We start from the raw sequence: 21,212 nt of genomic DNA, 5'->3' as shown, positions 1-21,212 counted from the left end.
GCTAGCCATTTGGTGTGGACCAGCCATCCCAACCTGGTGCCCCCCTCATGCTTTGGACTACAATCCCCATCATCCCTAACAATTGGCCCTGCTGGCTGGGGCTAATTGGAGCTGGAGTCAAAACATTTAAAGTGTGCCAGGTTGGAGAAGGCTGATGTAGGCAGTACTAAGCTGGATAGACCAATGGGCCTATGAATTGAGCACTCCTGTGGTACCTCTGTTGCAATGCATTCACGTTGGCAAATAAGTGCTGGCGCATCTCAGACCTATGACATCCTTAGGACCCTTTCCCCTAACCTGGGGCCCTCCAGATGTGTTGGACTGCAGCCCCATATTCCCAACCCACATGGCATTGGAGTTTTAATCCCAACACATCTGGAGGACATCCGGAGGCTGGGGAAGGCTGCTCCAAGCCTGCTTCACTGGTACATTGCGGGCAATGCCCACTTAGAGAGAGAGGGAGAGCCTACCGCAACACACAGCCAAAACATGCAGTAAAAATTGAAAGTCGCCACTGGCCATTGTGCTCTGTGGATGCACAGGGTGGGGCTGTTCTAGGCCTCGGCCTCACTGCACTTTGCTTCAGGAGCTAGCGTAGAAAAGCATTCTATTTCCCTGTCAGAGTTTCTCCAGTGATGGATTATTTTTCCCTTGTTTTGGAGGGAAAGTTATACAAATGAGTCAGCACGAAGTCCCTTTCAGTGGGAGGGGGCTCTCCTAGCTCTGCCTGTTTCAAAGGAACAGAGCTCCAGCTCTGCGTTTGTGGTGGGGGTGGGGGTACTAGCAGCCAGCTGCCACGCTTTCTCAAAGCAGCACATGTCAAACTGTCCGGGAAGGTGAAGGAAGCTTCTGCTGAGGCCTGCTGTACGTGTAATGGAAGAGAGAACCAGAAGTCACCACAAAGCAGAGCCTTCTGTTGAGTCAAACTTTTTATCTAGTCCAGGGGTCCCCAACCGTTTTGGACCTGTGGGCACATTAGGGAGTTTGAGAACCTGCTGTGGGCACCACCACAAAATGGCTCCCACGGTGGATGTGGCTGGTCACACAATGGCTCCTGTGGGGGCCTGGCTTGTTAAAAATGAGCTAAAGCATTGGTGGGGGGTGAGAAATAGTGAGGCTAGAGCCGGGGGCGGGGGGGAATAACAAGGCAGAGGGAAGAGAAAGCAAGGCTAGAAATTGGGGTGGGGGAGAAAGGGCAAGGCTAGAGCCTGGGGTGGGGGGAGAAATCGCTAAGCTAAAGGCTAGGATGGAGGGGGAAACAGCAAGGCAAAGGGATAGAGGGGAGAGAAAGAGCAAGACTAGGGGCTAGAAAGGGATAGAGAGAAGACTGCCCTCACATTTTCCAAGGTTTGTCTTAAAACATTTTTTTGAAGGGGGCAGGGAGGGGAGAGCTTTGTGGGTGCCAATGGAGGTCCCCGCAGCACCTCGTTGTGGACCCCTGATCTAGCCCATTATTGCCCACTCTGACTGGCAGCCCTCCAGGGTCTCAGGCGGGGGTGTTTCTTTCCCAGTTCCACCTGGAGATGCTGGGGAATGAATGTGGCACCTTCTGCATGCATAGCAGGGGACTTACCACTGATCTGGGGCTTGTGGGCGACTCCTGGCACGGAGAAGGGGGCACAGACATCTCGGCCTGGAGCATCCTTTCGGCTGCCTGCAGACCCAGCTCTCCTGCATGGAGGAGAGAGCCAGAGCTGGTGGCAAGGAGGAGCGGAAGTCCATAGGCCAAGCCCACAGAGACTAGCATGGTGTGTGACTCTCTAGTATTTCTTGCATCTGCCTACGATCCGTAACCATTCAGCTTTTGTTCTGCTTCCTTCCCTCCACACTGCTGATGCTGCAGGGTTGTTTCTCTGCAACGAGGTGAAGAGCATGCTGCCAGGGTGCGAGCTTCCAGACCTGAGCACCTGCTTGCTTCTCCCAGAAGACGTGGCCCTCCGCAACCTTCCCCCGTTGAAGAATGCACACAAGAAGTTCAACTTTGAGCAAGACAGGCCTGCCCTCACGGAAGTGGAGGAGGTGAGAGGCAGGCGATTGGTGCTGTTTTCTTAAACATCACTGAGGTGGGGGGAGATGAGGAATATGAGAGGGTAAGTCATTATTCCACTATGTAAAGTACAGTCAGCCAGGATGCTCTACGCAGAGTTGGGAAAAGGGCAGAAAAGGACATCTAAAATGATCAACATGCTGGAGCAGCTCCCCTGTGAGGAAAACTTACAACGTCTGGGACTGTTTAGCTTAGAAAAAAGGCAACTTAAAGGGGTACATGATAGAGGTGTACAAAATTATGCATGGTGGGGAGAAAGTGGATAGGGAGACATTTTTCTCCCTTTCCCATAATACTAGAAGCCAGTGGGGTCATCCTATGAAGCTGATTGGTGGGAGATTCAGGACAGATAAGAGGAAGGATGTCTTTCTATAGCACAGAGTTAAACTATGGTATTTGCTACCACAAGACACAGCGATGGCCACCAATTTGGATGGCTTCAGAAGGAGGTTAGACAAATCCCTGGAGGAGAAGGCTATATCCATGGCTACTGGTCCTGATGGCTGCATGCTACCTCCAGTATCAGAGGAACACCAGTTGCTGGGGAACATGGGCAGGAGGGTGCTGTTGCACTCCTGTCCTGTTTGTGGGTTTCCCGTGGGCAGCTGACTGGCCGCTGTGTGAACAGAATGCTGGACTATACGGACCCTTGGGCTGATCCAGCAGGGCTCTTCCGATGTTCTTATACCATTTGTGCCTATAATATTTGGAATGTTGTGGAGTGCTCTTCCCTGGGGTTTACAGTGCTTCACAGACAACATCTCAAATCGTGACAACCCTGTAGATGCAATATTGTCATCACTATATTGCATCTACAGGGAGAGTTGGAGGACATGGGTGCTCATACCATATGTCCTCGAATAAATGCCCCTCTGGCTGTACACCCCCTCCTGAATAAAGAAAACCAGCATACAGCTGACTGTGTTTTGTCCAGAGAGCACCCATTTGGCTCAGTCCATCCCTTGCCCTGTTTCCATCTTGCCCCAAATCCAGCTCCTTCCATAGTGCATAAGCTTTTGGCTCTGCGTGGTGTGGGCAGCTGGTGCACTCCCCATCTCACAGCATCCCCTTGCCCTTTTCCTCGCAGTCCGTGGTTCGCATCTGTTGCGTCCGGAGCTTCGGGCACTTCATCACCCACCTGCAAGGCAGCATCCTGCAGTTCAATTCCGAGGTCGGGATCTTCATCAGCATTGCTCAGTCGGAGCAGGACGGCCTGCTCCAACAGGCTCAGGCCCAGTTCCGCATGGTGAGCTTCCGTGAGCGTGTGCGTGTGTATGTGGGAGGAGGGAACGACGGGGCAGACCCAGCGCGCTCTAGCAAAGAGCCTGGCTTGATGGAACTGCAGACCAAACAGGGAACTCTTACGTTCCCTCCCTTGTGATTTGCCTGTGGTCCCTCTTCACTCGATCTTCATATGCGCCGTGTAATTACATCATGGAGTTGGGCAAATCATTAGGACACAAATACAAGCTAATTTGACCTCCCATGTCCCTTTCCTCCTAGGCTGCTGAGGAAGCTCGCCGGAACAGGCTCATGAGAGACATGGCCCAGCTTCGGCTGCAGGTATGACGGAGGGCTGTCAGGGAGGAGGGTGGTGCCAGGATGAGGAATGTGGCGTTCGTGCAGGCCTTCCAATACCCAGAGGGAGGTGTAGGATTCGTGTGTGCAACTTGCAAAGCTGTGCCTTAAAGCTAGGGATGGTGCGGGTGCCCGATTCCGTCCGGGAATCCGGCGGAACCTCCCCCTGCCAGCACCCCTGAGCCTCGCTCTCTGAGCCCCTGCACCCACTCAGCGAGCACCCCACACTCACCCCGGCGGCCTTTTTGTGCTCCAGGGGCGCCATTTTTTGAAAAACAAAATGGCAATCACAGAAATACCCAGATTTGCATATATATGCAAAGGCAGGTGCTGGGGAATATTCCTGGCTGAGATTAGGAATGGCCGAAGCCATTCCTACAAAGCTGTACAATACTGAATCAAGCCATCGATCCATCTGGCCCAGTATTGCCTGCTCTGGGCAGTAGCCTTCCAGAGTCTCAGGCAGGGATCTTTCCCAGCTTTGCTACCTGGACATGCCAGGGATTGAACCTGGACTCTTCCACCCAAACAGGGAGTGCTGCTTGCTTGCAGTGGACTCTGCTAGAAGGAGTGATGGCCCTGACCCTGTGGAGGGCAGTTTCCCATGTCTGTGTATGAAATTCTTCCTCCCCTTGCTGCTGACGGCTCCCTTGTCCAGAGGCTTTGAACCTTTCAGCTGCAGGCAGCCAGCTCTCTGAATCTGGGGCACTTGCTCAGCGCTTCTCCCTCTCTTTTTTACTTCCCCCAGCTGGAGGTGTCACAGTTGGAAGGGAGCCTCCAGCAGCCCAAAGCACAGTGTGTGATGTCCCCCTACCTGGTCCCTGATACCCAGGCGCTCTGCCAGCATCTCTGCACCATCAGGCAGCTGGCTGCCAGTGGGAGGTTCATTGTCATAATTCCACGGACAGGTAAGCAGCGCCTGCTGTCGGGGGGCTGGAACCCAAAGCGGAGTGGCTTATTTTCAGCACTACCTCATCTAGTTGGCACGGTGGAGGGTTCACCTTTTCTTCATCTGCTCTGCCGAGTATGGTTGCCTGGTAGGGGAAGGGTTGAGCGGGAGTTGTCCAGCATGGATGTGACCTCTGGAGGAAGCAGCCAGTGTGTAATACCCTTGCTTTTGTTCCTTGATTAGTCATTGATGGCTTAGACTTCCTGAAGAAAGAGAACGCGGGAGCTCGTGACAGCATCCGATACTTAGAGGCAGAATTTAAAAAGGGAAACAGGTAGGTTGGGGTTTTTTGTACATTCGAACAAGATAATAAAGAACAGCGTTTGAGAGGCCTTGCTTGGTCTTGTTTAGATTCTCTCTTGCACGCGCGCACACCCCACCAAGGAATAGGTGCAAGGGAGGGACAAGCGGGTGTTCATCCATGAAATGCAGCATGCCTTCCTGACTAATTTGCATAGAATTTCAGAATGAACCCCCCCAAAGACAGGTATACAGGTTGACCTTGGTGTTCGAACCGGAAACATAGAATTGTGCCCTGAATGTGTGTGCCAGATTTCATCTGCTGTCTCGCTTGTGTTAAACAGGGTTTTCATGCAGCAGACAACGCAAGAGGCCAAGTTAGGCCAACAGCCTCACCTTGCCTGGGCAAGAAAGCGTCTGGCAACAAATACTGAATGTTATGAAGGATGCATATTTACACTGATGCTGGGAAAGAGATAGAAGCTAAAAGATGTGTATAAGTTGGGATGAGGATGTATCTAATAATAAAAATGTGTCTGCCTGTCTGTCCATCTGGCAGTGCCATAGTGCCAAGACCTTGAAACCTAGGCACCTGAAACTTGGCATGCATATTAAGGGAACCCTAGGGGTGTACACCTTGAGGTTATTTTGTTTTTTTAATGCATTAATTAATTTTAATTAATTTTAATGTGTCTGTGTAGTTCATGCATAGAGTAACCTCTTCAGCTGCTAGGTTTCACGGTCTTGGCACTGTGATGCTGACAGATGGACAGACAGAGTTGGCTCTGCTTCCTGTCTCTCTTTAGGGTCTGCTTAAAGAGAAGAAGCAAAGCGGAGTTCTCAGAGGAGGGAATTCCACAAGTGTGGGGCTAACACTGTCAGTATTACATTTATTAAACATGTAGAAGCAGGCTTTGATATGAAGCTTTTGGAAGAATTGGATTCGGCTTTCCCACTCAGCCTTGTTCTTCCCATTTTAGGCTCTGGGCAAATCTTCCTTGAGCTTCTGTCATCCGTAAAACTGTGGTAGTCACAGGGCAATTTGGATGAACAATATAAAAACATTGCAAAGTGGTTTTGCAAACTGAGTCATGCTACAGAAGTGGTCTGTTAGCTACTGAGCCATGTTCAAGGTTTTATTATTGACATACAAAGCCCTAAACAATGCAGGACCAGGATACCTAGCTGAAAATTTCCCCCTATATATACCCAGTTGACCCCTGAGATCTTCTGAGGAGACCTTACTGATTGTTCTGTGACCAGTGAAATGTCGCCAGGTAATGGCACGAAAGCAGGCCCTCTCAGTAGTGGCCCCCATCCTTTGGAACACTCTCCCACATGTAGTGTGAGAAGCAGAAACAGTGGCAAGTTTTAAACGCTACTTGAAATGTATCTGTTCACATGGGCTTTCCGTAACACATTGAAGATGATGTTACTGCTCTGTTTTATTGTTACCTTGTAATGTTTTTAACTGTTTTATCTTGTTTTTATCTTAATTATATTTTTAATGTGAACCACTTAGGGATTTTAGTATATTAATGGTATAAAAGTATTATAAATGACTACATAAATCTGCTCAGTATGCTCTGTGGGCTCAGTGAGTCTGATCTTCCTTCTCCAGGTACATTCGTTGCCAGAAAGAAGTTGGGAAAAGCTTTGAGAGGCATAAGCTGAAGAGGCAAGATTTAGATGCTTGGTAAGTAATGCAGATTAATCTGTACCACCCTTAGTTCTCATAACTCCCACCCACCCACACACACACTAGTCTTGGAGAGGGGCAGCAACACGGAATTGCCATTTCCGTAACCACTGAAACTCCTGCTTTCAGCCACCACTTCCGAGATCTCACCATGCATTACTGATGCTCTTTCAGGCCCATCTTTTCAGTAATAAGAGCTAGAGACTTGCTTTAAGACCCTCCAGAAGGAATAAAATAAGGCTGAGTATCAAGAGGCTGGATTTAGTGGCTTGTACCAAATGTCATGGGTTTTCTGCAGTTGTGTGGGATTGCAGGAGGACAGCCTGGCCAATAATACTTCAGTCCTCCCTGAAAAAGCCTCTGCCCTCCTTCATAATTCTTTGAGCAAAGTCTACTTCTCACGTCACTCAGCAACAACTTTACTTGTCCTTTTCTCAATAGGTAGGTGTTGGGGTAGTGGTCCGCATGGAGGGAAGACAGGAAATAAATGAAATACCTTCATCCTGGCATCTTCAATATTTGGAAATTGGGCACAGTTTACCATAGCCCAGAATTCTTCAAACTACATGTGTGTGTTAATGAAAATATACCATCAGAAACAAGAGTTCATATCAGGCAGCATGAAGCAGTAAAAACAATTCGAGTTTTAAAAGCTTGGTAAAATGAAAAAGGCTTTTTCCCTGGTGCCAAAGTGGCATCAACATAGGTACCAGGCAAGCCACCCTGGGGAAGAACATTCCTAAAATTGGTGGGGAGGGACTAGTGAGAAGGCATCTCTCTGGTACCACCCAATGCACCTTGATAGGGGAGCGTGGGGAGACAGAAGAGCATATAGGAGAGCCTCTGCTGAAAAGCCTAATCCCTGGGCAGGCGCTTGCGGAGACAGGCAGTCCTTCAGGTACCTTGGTCCCAAGCTATAAAGGGTTACCAGGACCGTGGGGGTTTCTCAATGAGAAGATCAGGTCAACTTTCTCTGAAGGACAGCTGGGCCATTGCTGCTGACCTCCTTCTGCAGTGTGTGGCTTAAAGAGCACACCCTGAATCTACCAGAGTCAATGTTGAGGCTCAGTGGACACGCAAACTGTGGGACCTACTGCATGCCCCAGTGTGCTCTCTGGTTTCCTAGGGAGAGTCAAATTCCATGTTGGAGAAGTTCTCAGGGGCTGCGTTCAAGTGGTGGGTGGAGCTGAAGGTGAAAGTGGTTGGGGCCAAAAATATAAAAGAGATCAGCCAACTATAGCATCAAGCTCTTCCGTCCAGTCACTCAGCCTTTGGAAAGGTGTTTTGGCCTCTTAGAACAGGGGGAAAACTGGACAAAAGCTGGGAACCACCAAAAGTCGGGGTGGTTGGGGGAAAAGGAGGTGGGGCCATCTGGGAAACCCCGGAGGGCTGCATTTGTACCCCAGATTTGTCCTCAGGCCTGAGATCACCCCCTCCCCCCAATCCTAGGCAGATGTTCCTCATCCGATTAATCTGTTGGAAAGGGTTTGTAAACCTTGAGAAACCCTGTTCTAGGCTAAGCTTCTCCGAGCTCTCTGTAACATTTGCATTTTGAATGCCTTAGCAGCTAGTGTCGTTCTCCTGCCTGCCTTGTCATCCTAGTCCTGGAGGGGGGGTTCAGAGGAGAATAGGATGCTTTGTCGCTGGTCGTGAGGGCTCAGAAGCCAAGTCAAGTCTGAGCTGAGGTTCTGCAGATGCCGAGTGGCCAGAACTCCGTATGAGCACAGCTCCAGCTGCGTGCTGCTAAAATTCTGCTTGTTCTCACAAGCAGAGTGCTGTTCACTGCATCACACTGTGACACTGTTTCATCTGTCTGTCTAACTCTTCCTTTTTGCCTTAATGCTGCCTCAACAGGAACCTCTATAAGATATTGGACAGCTGCAAACAGCTGACGACATCTCAAGGAGGCAGCGAAGATGACACCACTGGGATGGTGACCATCATCACGGGCTTTCAACTGGATGACCCAAGTAAACTTTCTGCACACATGCAGGTGGGTATACTTTGAAGCCAAATGGTTTTGGCTTTTCAGCAAAATTTGACTGGGTTTGAGACTTCTTCCTTGGCTTTTAAGTTTGGGATACTTAACCAGAGACAGCTAAAGCCTGCTACTCATGAGCGGGGGCGGAGGGGAGAATTGCTTGGTGTGGAGGATGCAGGGTATTTACTTTCTTTAAGAAAAGCAGTGTTAACCATTGAAGTGGGTTTAGAGAAATGAGTGAGAGAGAGAGAGAACTACTTCACACCAAAGTGAAATTTATACCTGTGGAACTCATTGTCACAGGATGAACATAAGTGACAGCTGAAAGTAATTTAGGTACAAAGCAAAGCCTTCATTTCTGCAGATTACCTGATGCTATGGAGGTAGGTGAGTGGACAGTATCGCCAGCATATTCTGCTTGTGAGCTTCCCAGAAATAAATGACCAGCTATTGTTGGAAGATAGAATGCTAAGATAGAAAGACCTGTGATTTGGGGTGGGTCGGATGGTTAAAACCATATCGCAGTGTCCCCGCTCCCTTTATTTTTCAATTATTTCTGACTTGTCCTTTCTCCAGTCTGCAATCCAGGCAGCAGCCAACGCCAGCGTTGAAATAAAAAACGTTCTGGAATTCTACAAGCAGTGGAAGGAAATGGGCTGAGGAGAGAGAAGCCGCTGGGTTGGTTGAAGCTCTGTCTCCCCGTCTTTGGACGCGCAGTGTCGGAACGAAAGAAGTCAAACCACAGGTGACATTTGGATACGAAGCAGCAGCCGCCGCAGCAGCAACCCACAGAAACGAGTGATCGGGCGCGTGCACGAAACACAGACCCATCCCAGCACCCCGCCATCCCCTCCCCTCTCACAGAACAGGTGATGTCTGCAGCAGGGGACACAGCCGCGCAGAGGAGAGAGACGCATCTCAGCCAAGGAGAGCTGGTCTCCTTTCTCCCAGCAGACGGGGGCAGGCGAAGCTGGCGGGTGGGAGGGGCTCCATTCATCTTCAAAATGCTTGCTTTGTTCCTCCTCCTCCGAAATCAGCAGGCTGCTTTTTGCCTGTGCTTGAAACAAAATGAAAATTTAAAGTTATTTTGCCGCTGCACCCACACTGCAGAAACAGACACCCAGAAGAGCTGGCGATCCTGAGAGGGGACCAGGATTTGCAGGTGGCTCTTTGGGAATCTGACGGTGGGGAAGTGGACACATGATCCATCCCTTTGTTTTTTCTTCCCTCTTGTGTTCTTTCATGCTTAGTGAACTTCCCTCTTTGTTTCCGTGGACCAGATTGCTTCTGGGCCATCAAATGTTGGAGAGGTTGAAAGGTGACAAGGAAACAGTGATTCTGTCTTAAGTGAAGCAAAACACTCTTTCTGCAAGGAGTTTTAGGATGAAAACCATTATTTATTTCCTTTTTCCTTGTGAGGGAAAGGTGGGAAGATTTAGCTGTAAAAAGTAAGCAGTGACACCTTCTCCCAGTTCGCTGCCTTTCCCCACCTTACCTCTGCCTGTCAAAAAAAAGAATTGTATTCACTTTTTTTCCCTTTTGCTTTTCTTGTAAATCGTTGGGTTCTGTGAGTGGTGTCCTAGACCCAACTTGGGCTGCTTGAGCAGGGAGTGAAAAAGCCCCTCTATTGCTCTCCTCCCCTTCCTTGGAGTTAAATGGATATCTGCATGGTGTTGTACCAGCCCTGTCCTATCCATCTCCCTATTAGCTGGAAACTGGTAGCTAAGAAAATGGCAGCCCTCCAGCGGCTGGGATTAGCTGTCTTTGTTAAGTGGGGAGGCAGGTTTGAACCGGAAAAACCCTCTTTGCAGTGGCTCCCCATGGCTTGGCAAGACGGATGGCCTTAACACTTCATCAGAAGCTTTTGGAGAGCAAAGGAGATGGCTTGCAGGATAAAGCGGGGAAGAAGGAACCCTTACATTTTCTTTTCTCACGGAGGAAACTGTTGGTACTTCCTCCCCAAGTATTCTAGCTCTCTCTACCTCGGGAAGATCAGAATCCAGAAAGGATGAATGAGGCCCAAGAGTTGAGGCTGTGGAATGGATTCTCCACGCTAGGTAGCCCGAAGGGAAAATATACACACTGTGTGTCTGAACGTCTTTAGTCAAACTCTCTTCGATTTGCCAGTGCCAATATTTGAATGAGTTCACTAGGATAAGAGTCAAAAAGAGGCGGGTATTAGCAAACCGTCCCTTGAATCTAAGTTGTTGGTTTTGGGGGGTGGGGTGGGAGGAGGCATCTTGGGGCCAAACATCTTCTGTGCTAAGCACATTGAGCAAAGGTCTTCTAACTCTTCACCCCCACCCTCCACCTGGCCTGGTTTTGACAAACTGTGAAGGAAGGAGGCTAAGAGGGTTTGGAACCACCCTACCCCCCTCTCCCATGAGGAGTAAGTCCTACATTCCAGTTCCCTTCCAGCTGGCAAAAAGGAGAAGAGTGAATTGCCAGCCTACTGCCCCATTAGAATGTGGTATTTCAACCTTCCCCACTTTTCTCTGGGAAGTAGAGCCAGATGTGGTCTGCTCCTCTGCAAGAACACCTCTGGCAGTTTTTTGAGCCATCCAGTGCTTCCATCTTGGACACGGAGGGGATTCCATGTTTGGCACTCACCTTAGTTATCTTGATCTCCTCTTAACATGTTTCTAAGTTTGACTCTTCATTTAAGAGTGGGATTAAACCCTGACCTGCTAACCTCTTGTGCTGCATCCATGCATATTTTTCCATCTCTCTACATCTAATATGCAAAGAACCCTGGATGAAACACATGGCTGCTCTCATTATGTCTTCTGTTTTGGTATAAAGGATGATAACACAGTCACCATCGCTCAGGCCAGAGGTTGGTGTGTGTGTGTGCGCGCGCTCTCTCTCTCTCTCTCTCTCTCAAGCCATCCCATCTTTCTCAGAAATGAGCAGCTGAGAGGCTGTGCTGTTAACAAAGGGTTTCATGCCTTGGTCACTTGCCGCTCCTGTTCAAGAAAAGTATTTCGCTTTCAACTTTCCACGGTGGACTCTGGCTCGTTCTGCCTTGAAATGATAAGGCAGACAGAAGCCACTTGACCAGCGGTGGGAGCTGTTTGGGCTGGTTGAAGACAAACCGGGTCACAGAGCAAGGAGCGAAGGGGAAGATACCCAAGAGCATGTCCAAGGCATGCAGGCGAGTTTTGGCCTTGGTGGAAAAGGCAGTGGAATCTTGAAATTGATTTCAACAGGGCTGTATTTTATTCCTGGAGGGTCGAGGGGCTGAATAATGACTCGTATGGAATAGGCATTTTTTTCAGATGGTACACCTGTGGGCCTGCGCAACTGCTGACCCATGGAGACAAATGCAGGCCACCAGCCTTGTAGGGTATGCCTTCCTGCTCTCAGTAGACTTGGCAGGGCTGTGCAAGCTACCAAGCAGCTGGCAAGCCCCCACAGGTGGGGTGCAGTTGGCCCAAGTGGTGCAAATCTGCTGTATGTGTTTGTGGTATGTATGGGTGAGTGAGCGAGTGAGAAAAAGAGACGGTAAGGCTGCTATAACAAACGTTAGTGAAAAGGAACTCCTCCCTAGCCTTGGGAAGAAGTAAATAAAGCTCAAGGGTTTTATAAAGGGTTTGCCTATACCCAGCTGGCTTGAGAAGAATCCTGCCATCTGAAGACCTGCTTCCCTTATCATGCAGGCGGGTCCGTGTGTCCCCCCCCGTCCCCCCCTCAGTTTGACAGAACTCTGCATGAGATCTTCCATTTATGCAAGGAAGCGCCACCCATGAGCAGGGCTTTTGATGAAACAGGGAGATGAGTTACCGGAGGAAATTGGCGCTTGGAGATTTGAGGGTCTATCGAAAGAGAACAAGATGGCTAATCTTAACTTGAGCAAAAAATACTTTATGCGAGTTGTTGTTGTTGTTGGGCCACGGTTTGGAGAAATACAATTGTTTTAGGAAATAAAAAATAAAAAAACAGCCCACGCAAATTGGATGTTTGACAAGTAAGCTTTGAAATGTCCGCCTCCATTTGAGGATTATTACTTGGCCAGAAAGTAACTCTTGTCAGGGATTCCCAGGGGTTTAAGCAAGGTAGTAGGACTTTCATATCTGGAGGCTTATTTTTTGGAGGGGATGTTTCGCATTTCCCTCTGAAGTGGAAATTCCTTATTGCTGTTGAGTCACCAGCTAGGAGCAATGGGATATCTGAACTCTCCAAAATGTCTGTTGCTAAATTCTCAACCCCCCTCTGCCCGCATCCTATCTGAGCAATACTTACTTCCTAACAGCAAATAAATTGGCTTTTAGCTTTCGGCCCCAGTGTTGTCAGCCGCTGTCAACCAGTAGAGGCTGATAGAAGCCTTCATTTCTCAGAGGTGGATGAGCAGGATACCACAATTCCTTTATTTATCTTGTTTCCCTCCACAATGCCGTTCCCCCCATGATGTAGCTATGGATTATGGTTACATTAAAAATGTTATTTCTCTTTCTGCCACTTGGTGAGAATCTTTGATTGGTTTATCTGGAGGAGTTCTAACGTTGAGTGAACATCCTTGCTTGATGATCAGTCCTTGTTTGACGATCCAGCTTGTCCAAGGTTGTGAAGGCTGTACATGTATTCAGCCTCCTTCAGATGAGCTGGTTCCATTTGATTGTCAGCCCATGGCAGTGAAGGTCAGATTCACACCAGGAAAATGTGGGGATCTGTTCCTGAAAGACTTCCTCTTACTAGCCTGGTGAAGTTTCCTGTACAGGTACCGTGTTTTGCCCTAACAGCTCTGGCTAACCAAGGAAGAGAAGGAACCGTATGGAAAATCAGCTTAATTGTGCATCTCTTTATATGGCCGCATAATGGGACTTCAGCAGTTTCCCACCAAGTAATCCTTCTGATCTTGGGGCATCGCTGGAAGTTTGTGTACGTGGGTGTATGTGTGTGGAGTTCACATGGAACATTAGTGGAAACATTGTTTGAATGTTACATTCACTTGTAGGCTGTGCCAAGTGCCCCTCCAGGCCTTTCCTTTCCGCTTCAGTCCTTTATTCTGTTTTCTAAATATGTGCGCGCTTTCTGCATCCGGAAAGGTGGAAACGTTGGGGCGCGATCCCAGCCTCTCCGTAGGGTTGGTAAGCTGGTGATATGAGAGACATAGGAACCGCTGTCGATCCAGATTTGAACCCCAGAGCTGGCTCCTTCCAAAGATGTCAGGCAACAGGGAACAAGGCATTGGGTTTGGGCCCCAACTGCAGCTGCTCGAAAGGATGGGAGTTCAAAGTCAAAGTGCTCCGGGGGGAAGGGTAGTGGTGGTGGGCTATGAATATGCACCGGGAGCCGACATGAAACTGGCTGCCAGAGGAGCTGTATGGCTGCTCGGATATAAGTATGAGGAGGAGATGTTCTCCGACCCCTGACTTCATGATGCGCCTCAACTCTGGAACACATCACCTGGCTTAATAAAAATGCAAAACGTTTGTAAATCTTTATTCCTGATCTGTTGTATCTTTATATGGGGGGATGGGGTAGGCCTACACCAGGGGTGCAGAACCACTCTCAGCCCAAGGGCCAAATTCCATTTCAGAGGCTGTCTTCCGGTGCTGGGAGGGCCAGAACTGCCATCCTACGCTGGCTTGAAGCTCTTCCTGCCAGCCTTAGGAGAGGCATTTCACCCTTGTAGACTGGGGGGAAAGCTGCACAAAATCCAGGAGACCAAATGATAATGGGGTGGGGCCACTAGAAGGGGGCACGGCCTTCTGAGGAATCCTCCTGGGCCAGATTTGGCCCTCTGTTCTGCATCCCTGCCCAATACTCTTCCTCTCTGTTGTGGGGTTTTGCTGGTGCAGGAAGGAGGACACTTACAGGTCCATACAGCCTACAGCCCCCCTCGGTCAGATGAGCCATGCTGCCAAGCGGGGAAGGGTCGTGGATGTTGACTTCAGCTCTTCCTGATGTTCTGATTTGCCTGGCTGCACTGTGATCTAGGCAGTGGGTGGGCTGGATGAGCACTTGGTACCTCCCACCTCTCCTTGTATGAAGAAGATCCCTTTCTCTCTTGAACAGTTAACCCCAAACTGGGCTGGGGCACACATAAAAGAGAGTTTGCCTCCAAATGTTAAATGAAGGCTGAATGAATTAGATGCAGCTGCCTGTTGCTTCTCTGCCTGATTTACTCTTCTGGGCTGGCTGTCCCCTTCCCCATTGTGTGTGGGGGGGCGGGGGGAGGAAAGCAGATGTATAACAACAACCTCCTTGCCGCTGGGCTGTCTCATAGCAGCTTTGCTTTTGCCTTACCTGTATGCACCTTGCAGGATGCCTCTAGCTGTTAAACGTGTGTGCTCAAGTTTCCAGGCCTTTCACCTGCTCCCTAAACATTCCGTGCACCTAGCCTTCACATCTGCAGCCTGCATGCCTAGCTTTGTTACTGTGAAATATTTTAATTTCTGTGCTTTGCGGTTTCTTTTCTTTCTGGAACAGTTGGCTAGCTGTCCTGATATGACCTTGGAAACAACTGGGAGCTGGTTGCTTTTTTGCATAAACTGAATGGAAACTGAGAGGCAACTGTTTGCAACCTAATGTGGTCTGTCCTACGATGTCACCTAGAGATGCTGTCACATTACAATATCTAAACCACCTACGCACAATAACATGCAGAAAAACTAAGGATGGTAGTTTATAGAGCATAGTTCATTGATTAGATATATTGGTGAGGATTGTCCCCCAGGGGATCCTGTAGGGAATAGGATGATGTCATGATGCAACATAGCCAATCAGATTTGCCTATATGCTGTTATCACTTGGGGCAAGCAAAGCCAATTCCAAGCAAGGGCAGTGCTTGCTCAATAGGCGAAAATAAGTGATCCCTTTCAAAGCAATTGCTGAAAAGGGGTGACCAGTGTATTTTAACACTACCAAGAATATTTGGCATCTCCTCCCTGAACTGAACCTGTCTATTTATTTAAAACATTTTTATCCCACCCTATGTCATTAAGATCTCAGGGCGGTGTATGGATAAAATCAATTTAAACAGTATAAAACAGTAAATAATGTAAACACCTAAAACATATTAAACTATTAAACTAATGCCAGTTAAAATTGAAAACAAAAGTTAAAACCATGTGCTAGGGAATGCATTTAGCCCTCAAAGGCTTTGGTAAAAAGCCATGTTTTTACTTGGTGCCGAAACGAGACCAATGTCTGCACCAATCAGGCCTCCAAAGGGAGGGCATTCCACAACTGGGGTGCCACAGAAGAGAATGCCCTCTCCCACGTCCCACCATCGTGTATGTCTCATACTGATGGGATGCAGAGGAGGGCCCCTCCAACAGATCTCAGCTTTCCAGCAGGCGCCGTGAGGTTAATCTTTAGGGAAATCTACCAGAGTCCACAGCTGTGTGCATCCTGTGCTTCCACAGTTGCGCTAAATGGGTGTGCAGATCTCAGTGGTCCTGCCACTGACAATATCAGTGTTCACTTGGGATTTGGGGGCTTCTTGAAAGCCAACTGCTGATTCAAATGGCTGCAAAGGTCATACCCCACAATTAGCAAGCTAAAAAAATTTGATCTACAGCTTGTAGATGTGAAGTATTATTTTTTTAAATACAGAGTACATGCAACCTGCATTTGCTCATGATGACAAAATGAGTGTGTTGAAGGAAATGGGAGAGTCTGAAGCCTTCCCTCCAGTAAACTCAGATGGTTCCACTGCAATCCATTTTTCCCTTGGGAAAGTTTGCTCCACAGTTGCTCTTAAACTTGGCATTTTCACTGAGGTCTCTTGCTGCCGCCTCCTCATCAGATGGCCCAAATAATGCCCTTAAACCACTTAGTAGCCTCTGTGCCCACTTCAGAATGTCACACAGTGTCTTCCCAGTCAACTGACCCAGATCCTGCAACTCCAGCGGAAAAAGAAGCTTTTGTTGCTGTACCTTTTTGTTGGAACATCTTCCTCCCGCCTCCTTCAAGGGAGTTGGTTGTGAATTCTGGGTCAGGGCTACATTCCACACACTGACTCTCTCTTGTTTAGTGCAGAGCTTTTAAAGCAGGGGTAGGAACTCGGGGGCCATTGCATCATGGGAAAAGTCAACTGTGGGTTGCACCTCATGGTTCGCAGAGACAGAACTGATGGTTAGAATCATAGAATAGTAGGGTTGGAAGGGGCCTACAAGGCCATCGAGTCCAACCCCCTGCTCAATGCAGGAATCCGAGTCAGAGCATCCCTGACAGATGGCTGTCCAGCCTCGTCTTGAAGGCCTCCAGTGTGGGAGAGCCCACCACCTCCCCAGGGAATCGGTTCCGTTGTCGTATGGCTCTTAACAGGGAGTTTTTCCTGATGTTCAGCCGGAATCTGGCTTCCTGTAACTTGAGCCCATTATTCCGTGTCCTGCGCTCTGGGATGATCAAGACGAGATCCTGGCTGCCTTCTCTGTGACAACCTTTCAAGTAAGGTTGAGCTACCCCCTCTCTCTGCCACCCCTTCTCTCTCTGTTACCCCCTTTCTCTGCCACCCCCTCTGTCTCTCTGCCACCCCCTTCTCTCTCTCTCTGCCACCCCCACCCCCCATGCTACTCTCTCCTGCTCTTTTTGCACAGAGGAATGCAAGTTTCCAACCAGTTTAAAGCAGGAGGGGGGGATGTGTGACCCTCCAGATTTTGCTGGACTGCAACTCCCATCAGCCTCAGCCAACAAAGCCAATGGTGAGGGATGGACATCTGGAGGGCCACGTGTTCCCTGTTGTTGTTTTAAAGAAGCCTCCCTCAAAATCCTTAAATATCCCCATAGCCAGGTTCCAGGGCCAACCCAAGGCATTTTGCCGTCTGAGGAGGAACAGGAAATGGAACCACAACAAGCCAAGACTGACCAAGGAATTTTGGCATTAAAAGCAGAAAAAAGCACAAGCGCTTCTCCCTCTTGCAGCCTGTGAATAAAACGATAAAAATAAGCGATTTTCTGCCTTGTCATGGCACCCCAAATCAGTTGTCTGAGGATACTACCTCGCTGTGTCTAATGCAGGGCTGAAACTCATGGGCGCCATTTTAGAGAAGCTCTTGGGGCCACATTGCAGGGGTGAGTAAGGCTTGGAGGCAATTAGGGTGGGGCCCAAAACAAAACATAGAAAACCCCCCCCCCAGTATACTGTAGCTTAAAGCTCTTGGTGTCAGGAGCTGCCCCTTTTCAGCATGTAACTCCTTTGCTGAGGGAACCGCACTGGCTGCCTTTCTGCTACCAGGCCAGGTTTAAGGTTTTAGTACTAGCGTATAAAGACGACTCAACAACAACAACAATAAAGACCTGAGCAACTTGGGACCAGGATACCTGAGAGAGGTTTACCAACCTGCCTTGTCACTAAGATCATCGGAGGGCTTGCTCTTGGTGGCTCCACATGGCCCTATTGGAGTCCACCAGGAGAAGAGCCTTCAGCGTGGTGGCCCCCTTCCTGTGGAATTTCCTGCATTTGGAGGTCAGGCAGGCGCCGACGCTGTGTTGTTTCCGGCACCTCCTGCAAGCACCACTGTTCCAGGAGGCATTCCTTAATTCAATGGTCATGTGGTCTGTTGGCATTCTGTTTTTTGTTAAAGCATGATTTTAAGGTGGTGTTTTAATCTTTTTATTCTTATACTGTGTTATCTTTTGTGTTCACCGCTTGTTTTAGATATGGAGCGGTATACAAATATTGTAAATAAATAATAAATAGTGCCACTAACTAAGCCTTATGAGAGGCAGTTCAACCTTTCAGAACAGGGGAAAACAGCACAGGATTGGGACCTGCACCCTTCATTTAATGGTAGGTTCTACCATTGGTAGGCCAGAACCCTGGCAGGTTCTCATGACCTTGTGTGCTAATTCCCCATGGTTGCATTGCATAAGCACAGCGCCGCATATGGGGTGTTGCAGCATTTTCAGGCTCCTGAAATTCATTGTTAAAAATAAGCATCACACCTGTAGCCATCCTGGCTGCAAATATGCAACTCCCAGGCGAAATCTCCAAAGCTGCATGAGGTCAGTGAGCAGCTGGCCTTGAATGGGATGCAGGACTTCAGCATGCCACTTTGCTCTTTGCCCGGCCCACAGATAAAACGGGAAAGACCCAGTCTATGCCACCCTGCAATATGTAGGGGGAAGGCAGGATCTGAAAAATTGCACAGTAATTCCAAATCAGCCGGTTTTATTCTGATCTCTCTGCACGGCACAAATGATTTGAGGTGTGACATTCAAAATGTGTCCTGATTCCTTGCCCCACCTCCATCTCATTCCAAGATTGTGACTTTTTTTTTTTTAACGTTTGGTGGTAGAAGAAACTCCAGCGAAATCACTCTGGGGTGAAAAGCAGCATTTAAATGCGTAAAGCAGGAGTGCAGAACCTCAGACCCAGGGGCCAAATCCTTCCTGGAGCCTTCCAGGAGTCCCCAGATGCCGCACCCCCATCCCCAGGCCCCACCCCTTTACCTTAACTGATGGGAATTACTTACCACTGATGTCTCGTCTTAGAAAGGCAGTTAGAAGAGGAAAAAACAAAAGGCAGAACAGAATGAGCATTTACCAGTCTCCCATGCACACAAGGCTAAAAAGGAGACCGCACCCTGTAAAATGGTTTACTCACAATATGCTTGCATAAAAAATGCAAGTGCAGCGTATAGTTCCAAACAAAGTGTGTTCAGTCCATTTTGTGTTCTATAACAGTGGCAGGAACGAGAGCAAACACACACGCACCCAGCAATGATGGAAGTCGGAGAGAGAGAAAGGGGGAAGGAAGGGGAGGAGCAAAAGGAACAAATCACAGGAAACCACACTGGGGGCTAAAGAGATCCTAAGGCTAGCTGCGGCGTAAATTCCCATGAACCAGCTAACCCCAACACTGTCCCTTTCCAGTAACTTGCAGATGAGGTTGCAACATTCTCAGCATTCACCACCGACTGTTTGGTGGTTTTCCAGCTTTTGTGCAGTTATTTCCTCATTCTAAAAGGTTGAAATACTTCTCCTAAGGCTTAGTTACCAGCTGCAATATGTTGGTCTTTTTGGCTCAGCCCCACTTTTGCCTGACCCCACCCTAACGTAGACATTCCACCGTCCAAAAGAACGGTGGGGTGGTGGCGCTTTTTCTTTAAACTGCAGACCATTGCGCTATGTCGTATCAGCGCCCTGATGTTTCAAAACCGGTTGCCATACGACGCTGCCATGTGAGTGGAGTGCCAGTTTGCGCACTCGTGCTGCTTAAAAACTAAAATCTAAAGCGTTCCCACCCCCAGTTCTGGGTGCACAGAATTAACGGCACAAGTCTTTGGATTCCGGCAAAAGAAGATGGAGGCTTTTGCACTGGAGACTTTCCCTTTCTTCGGTCACGTCAAGACGATTCCTTTAGAAATGGCTCCTCAGATCCATATTTTTAAAGCAGAAAGTTTGGAAAGTGTAGATAGAAATGTAAAAAATGCAGCAAGTTTGTTTGGGTTGTCTCTTGGCCAGCATAACTGGGAGCGGTTTGCACCCTCGCAAACTGTGCAGCCCCCCGCCCAAAAAGAAGACCCTCAGGAAGGAACCTGCTGTGGCTTGATCCCCCCCCTCCCACTGCTGATCCACTGTTAAAAAGATAAGTTGGAGGGTTTTTTTGTCCTGTGGGGTGGGGGGAGGAATAATGAGTTATTTCAAGCTTAAATGAGCCCTCTTCATTGCGTTTCTGGCTCCTGATTGTGGCTTCTGCAAAGAGAGGCCCATTCCTTCCCCTTCCGCCCATAAACCCAAGCCAACGGGGAGGGTGACTTGGCACTCCTCCACCAGCACTGGCAAGGAATGTAGCTTCGGAGAGAGGGAAAAAATTAAGGGGGAAAAACACAAACACTGAACTAACTTGAAGCCAAGCCTTGAAGGCCAAGCAACTCTCTGTGATCCACACAGATACAATGACGGGGTAGCGATTTACTGGGGGGCCGGCAGGTCACCCCGCACGTCCCATCATCTCTGCAGCAGGTAATGGCTTTGGAAGCAAACAGCCGCCCTCTTTTTCTTGTCTGTTCTTCGATCTTTTCTGTTGGGCGGTGGTTTTCTTCCTTTTCCTTCCTTCCTGAGGTTTTTTTAAAACTGATTTTCAAGCTTGCTGGTAGAAGGTTTTCAAGACACGGCTGATAGACTGTGTGTGTGTGTGTGTGTGTGTGTGTGTGTGTGTGTTCGCCTGATTCCCACAGCATCATTAGGGATTTTGGCCTTACCCAGCAAAGGTTTTAACGCCAGAATGAGGACCAGGAGGGCGACATCTGGCCGTTCGCTATGTGCCACCGGGATCCTGCATCCTGTACTTAACTGAGAGCCTCAGTTTACTCGGCTCTAAAATAGGATTCAGTTTTCTTCGCTTTTTTTTGTTGTTGTTGAGCAAGGGAAATCAGCAGCGCTGTGCTCCAACTCAATAAAGAGGGAAATAAACCACCCTGTATTGTTCATGGATGCTACTCTTTAAAGCCCCCTTAAAGTCCCTTTCAAACTCTTTAAAGTCCCTTTCAGGTGGAGATTTCCAGTGGATCAGTGAATTAAAGACAGAACTCAATTGCCTCCTTTTTGGTTGCTGGGGCTAAATTCAGATTTCTCCAGTCTGGTGCAGGGTGAGAAGCCCCCAGCTGGTGTGATCCATCCAGCATTCACACGTCAAAGAATACTGTGTAGGATTCTTGTTGCCCCATCTCAAGAAAAGATACCAAAGAGCTGGAAAAAGGGGCAGAAAAGCAAAACCAAAAGCAACTCCCGCAGGAGGAGAGGTTACAGTGCGGGGAGGGGGGTT

At 48.7% G+C, this 21,212-nt stretch overlaps 2 protein-coding genes across 5 annotated transcripts in view; both read left to right on the top strand.

Moving 5' to 3' along the window:
* SMG5 (SMG5 nonsense mediated mRNA decay factor) overlaps positions 1–12,863 on the top strand; it is a 47,331-nt gene extending 34,468 nt beyond the window's left edge. Inside the window, exons 15-22 of the mRNA XM_084823683.1 lie at positions 1,844–2,019; positions 3,135–3,293; positions 3,551–3,610; positions 4,374–4,533; positions 4,758–4,848; positions 6,436–6,510; positions 8,368–8,506; positions 9,071–12,863. Coding sequence (XP_084679809.1) covers positions 1,844–2,019; positions 3,135–3,293; positions 3,551–3,610; positions 4,374–4,533; positions 4,758–4,848; positions 6,436–6,510; positions 8,368–8,506; positions 9,071–9,154 — 944 coding nt within the window. The 3' untranslated portion in view covers positions 9,155–12,863. The remainder of the gene's footprint in view (positions 1–1,843; positions 2,020–3,134; positions 3,294–3,550; positions 3,611–4,373; positions 4,534–4,757; positions 4,849–6,435; positions 6,511–8,367; positions 8,507–9,070) is intronic.
* A 3,650-nt stretch (positions 12,864–16,513) lies between these two features.
* The window catches only part of PAQR6 (progestin and adipoQ receptor family member 6), a 31,150-nt gene continuing 26,451 nt past the window's right edge, over positions 16,514–21,212 (top strand). For 2 of the 4 annotated variants that reach the window (XM_084823684.1, XM_084823687.1), the window contains exon 1: positions 20,206–20,410. The gene's annotated coding sequence lies outside the window, so the exon portion shown is untranslated. Of the gene's footprint in view, positions 16,892–20,205; positions 20,411–21,212 lie in introns of those variants that run through there. The other 2 variants (XM_084823686.1, XM_084823685.1) reach the window with 2 other exon arrangements.

This window comes from Heloderma suspectum, chromosome 17 (assembly GCF_057233095.1).
Source record: "Heloderma suspectum isolate Gila_16-S chromosome 17, 16-S_ref, whole genome shotgun sequence".
In the NCBI taxonomy this organism is placed as follows: Eukaryota; Metazoa; Chordata; class Lepidosauria; order Squamata; family Helodermatidae; genus Heloderma; species Heloderma suspectum.
The sequence above is the reverse complement of the archived record's forward strand: the minus strand, read 5'-3'. Positions and strand labels throughout refer to the sequence as shown.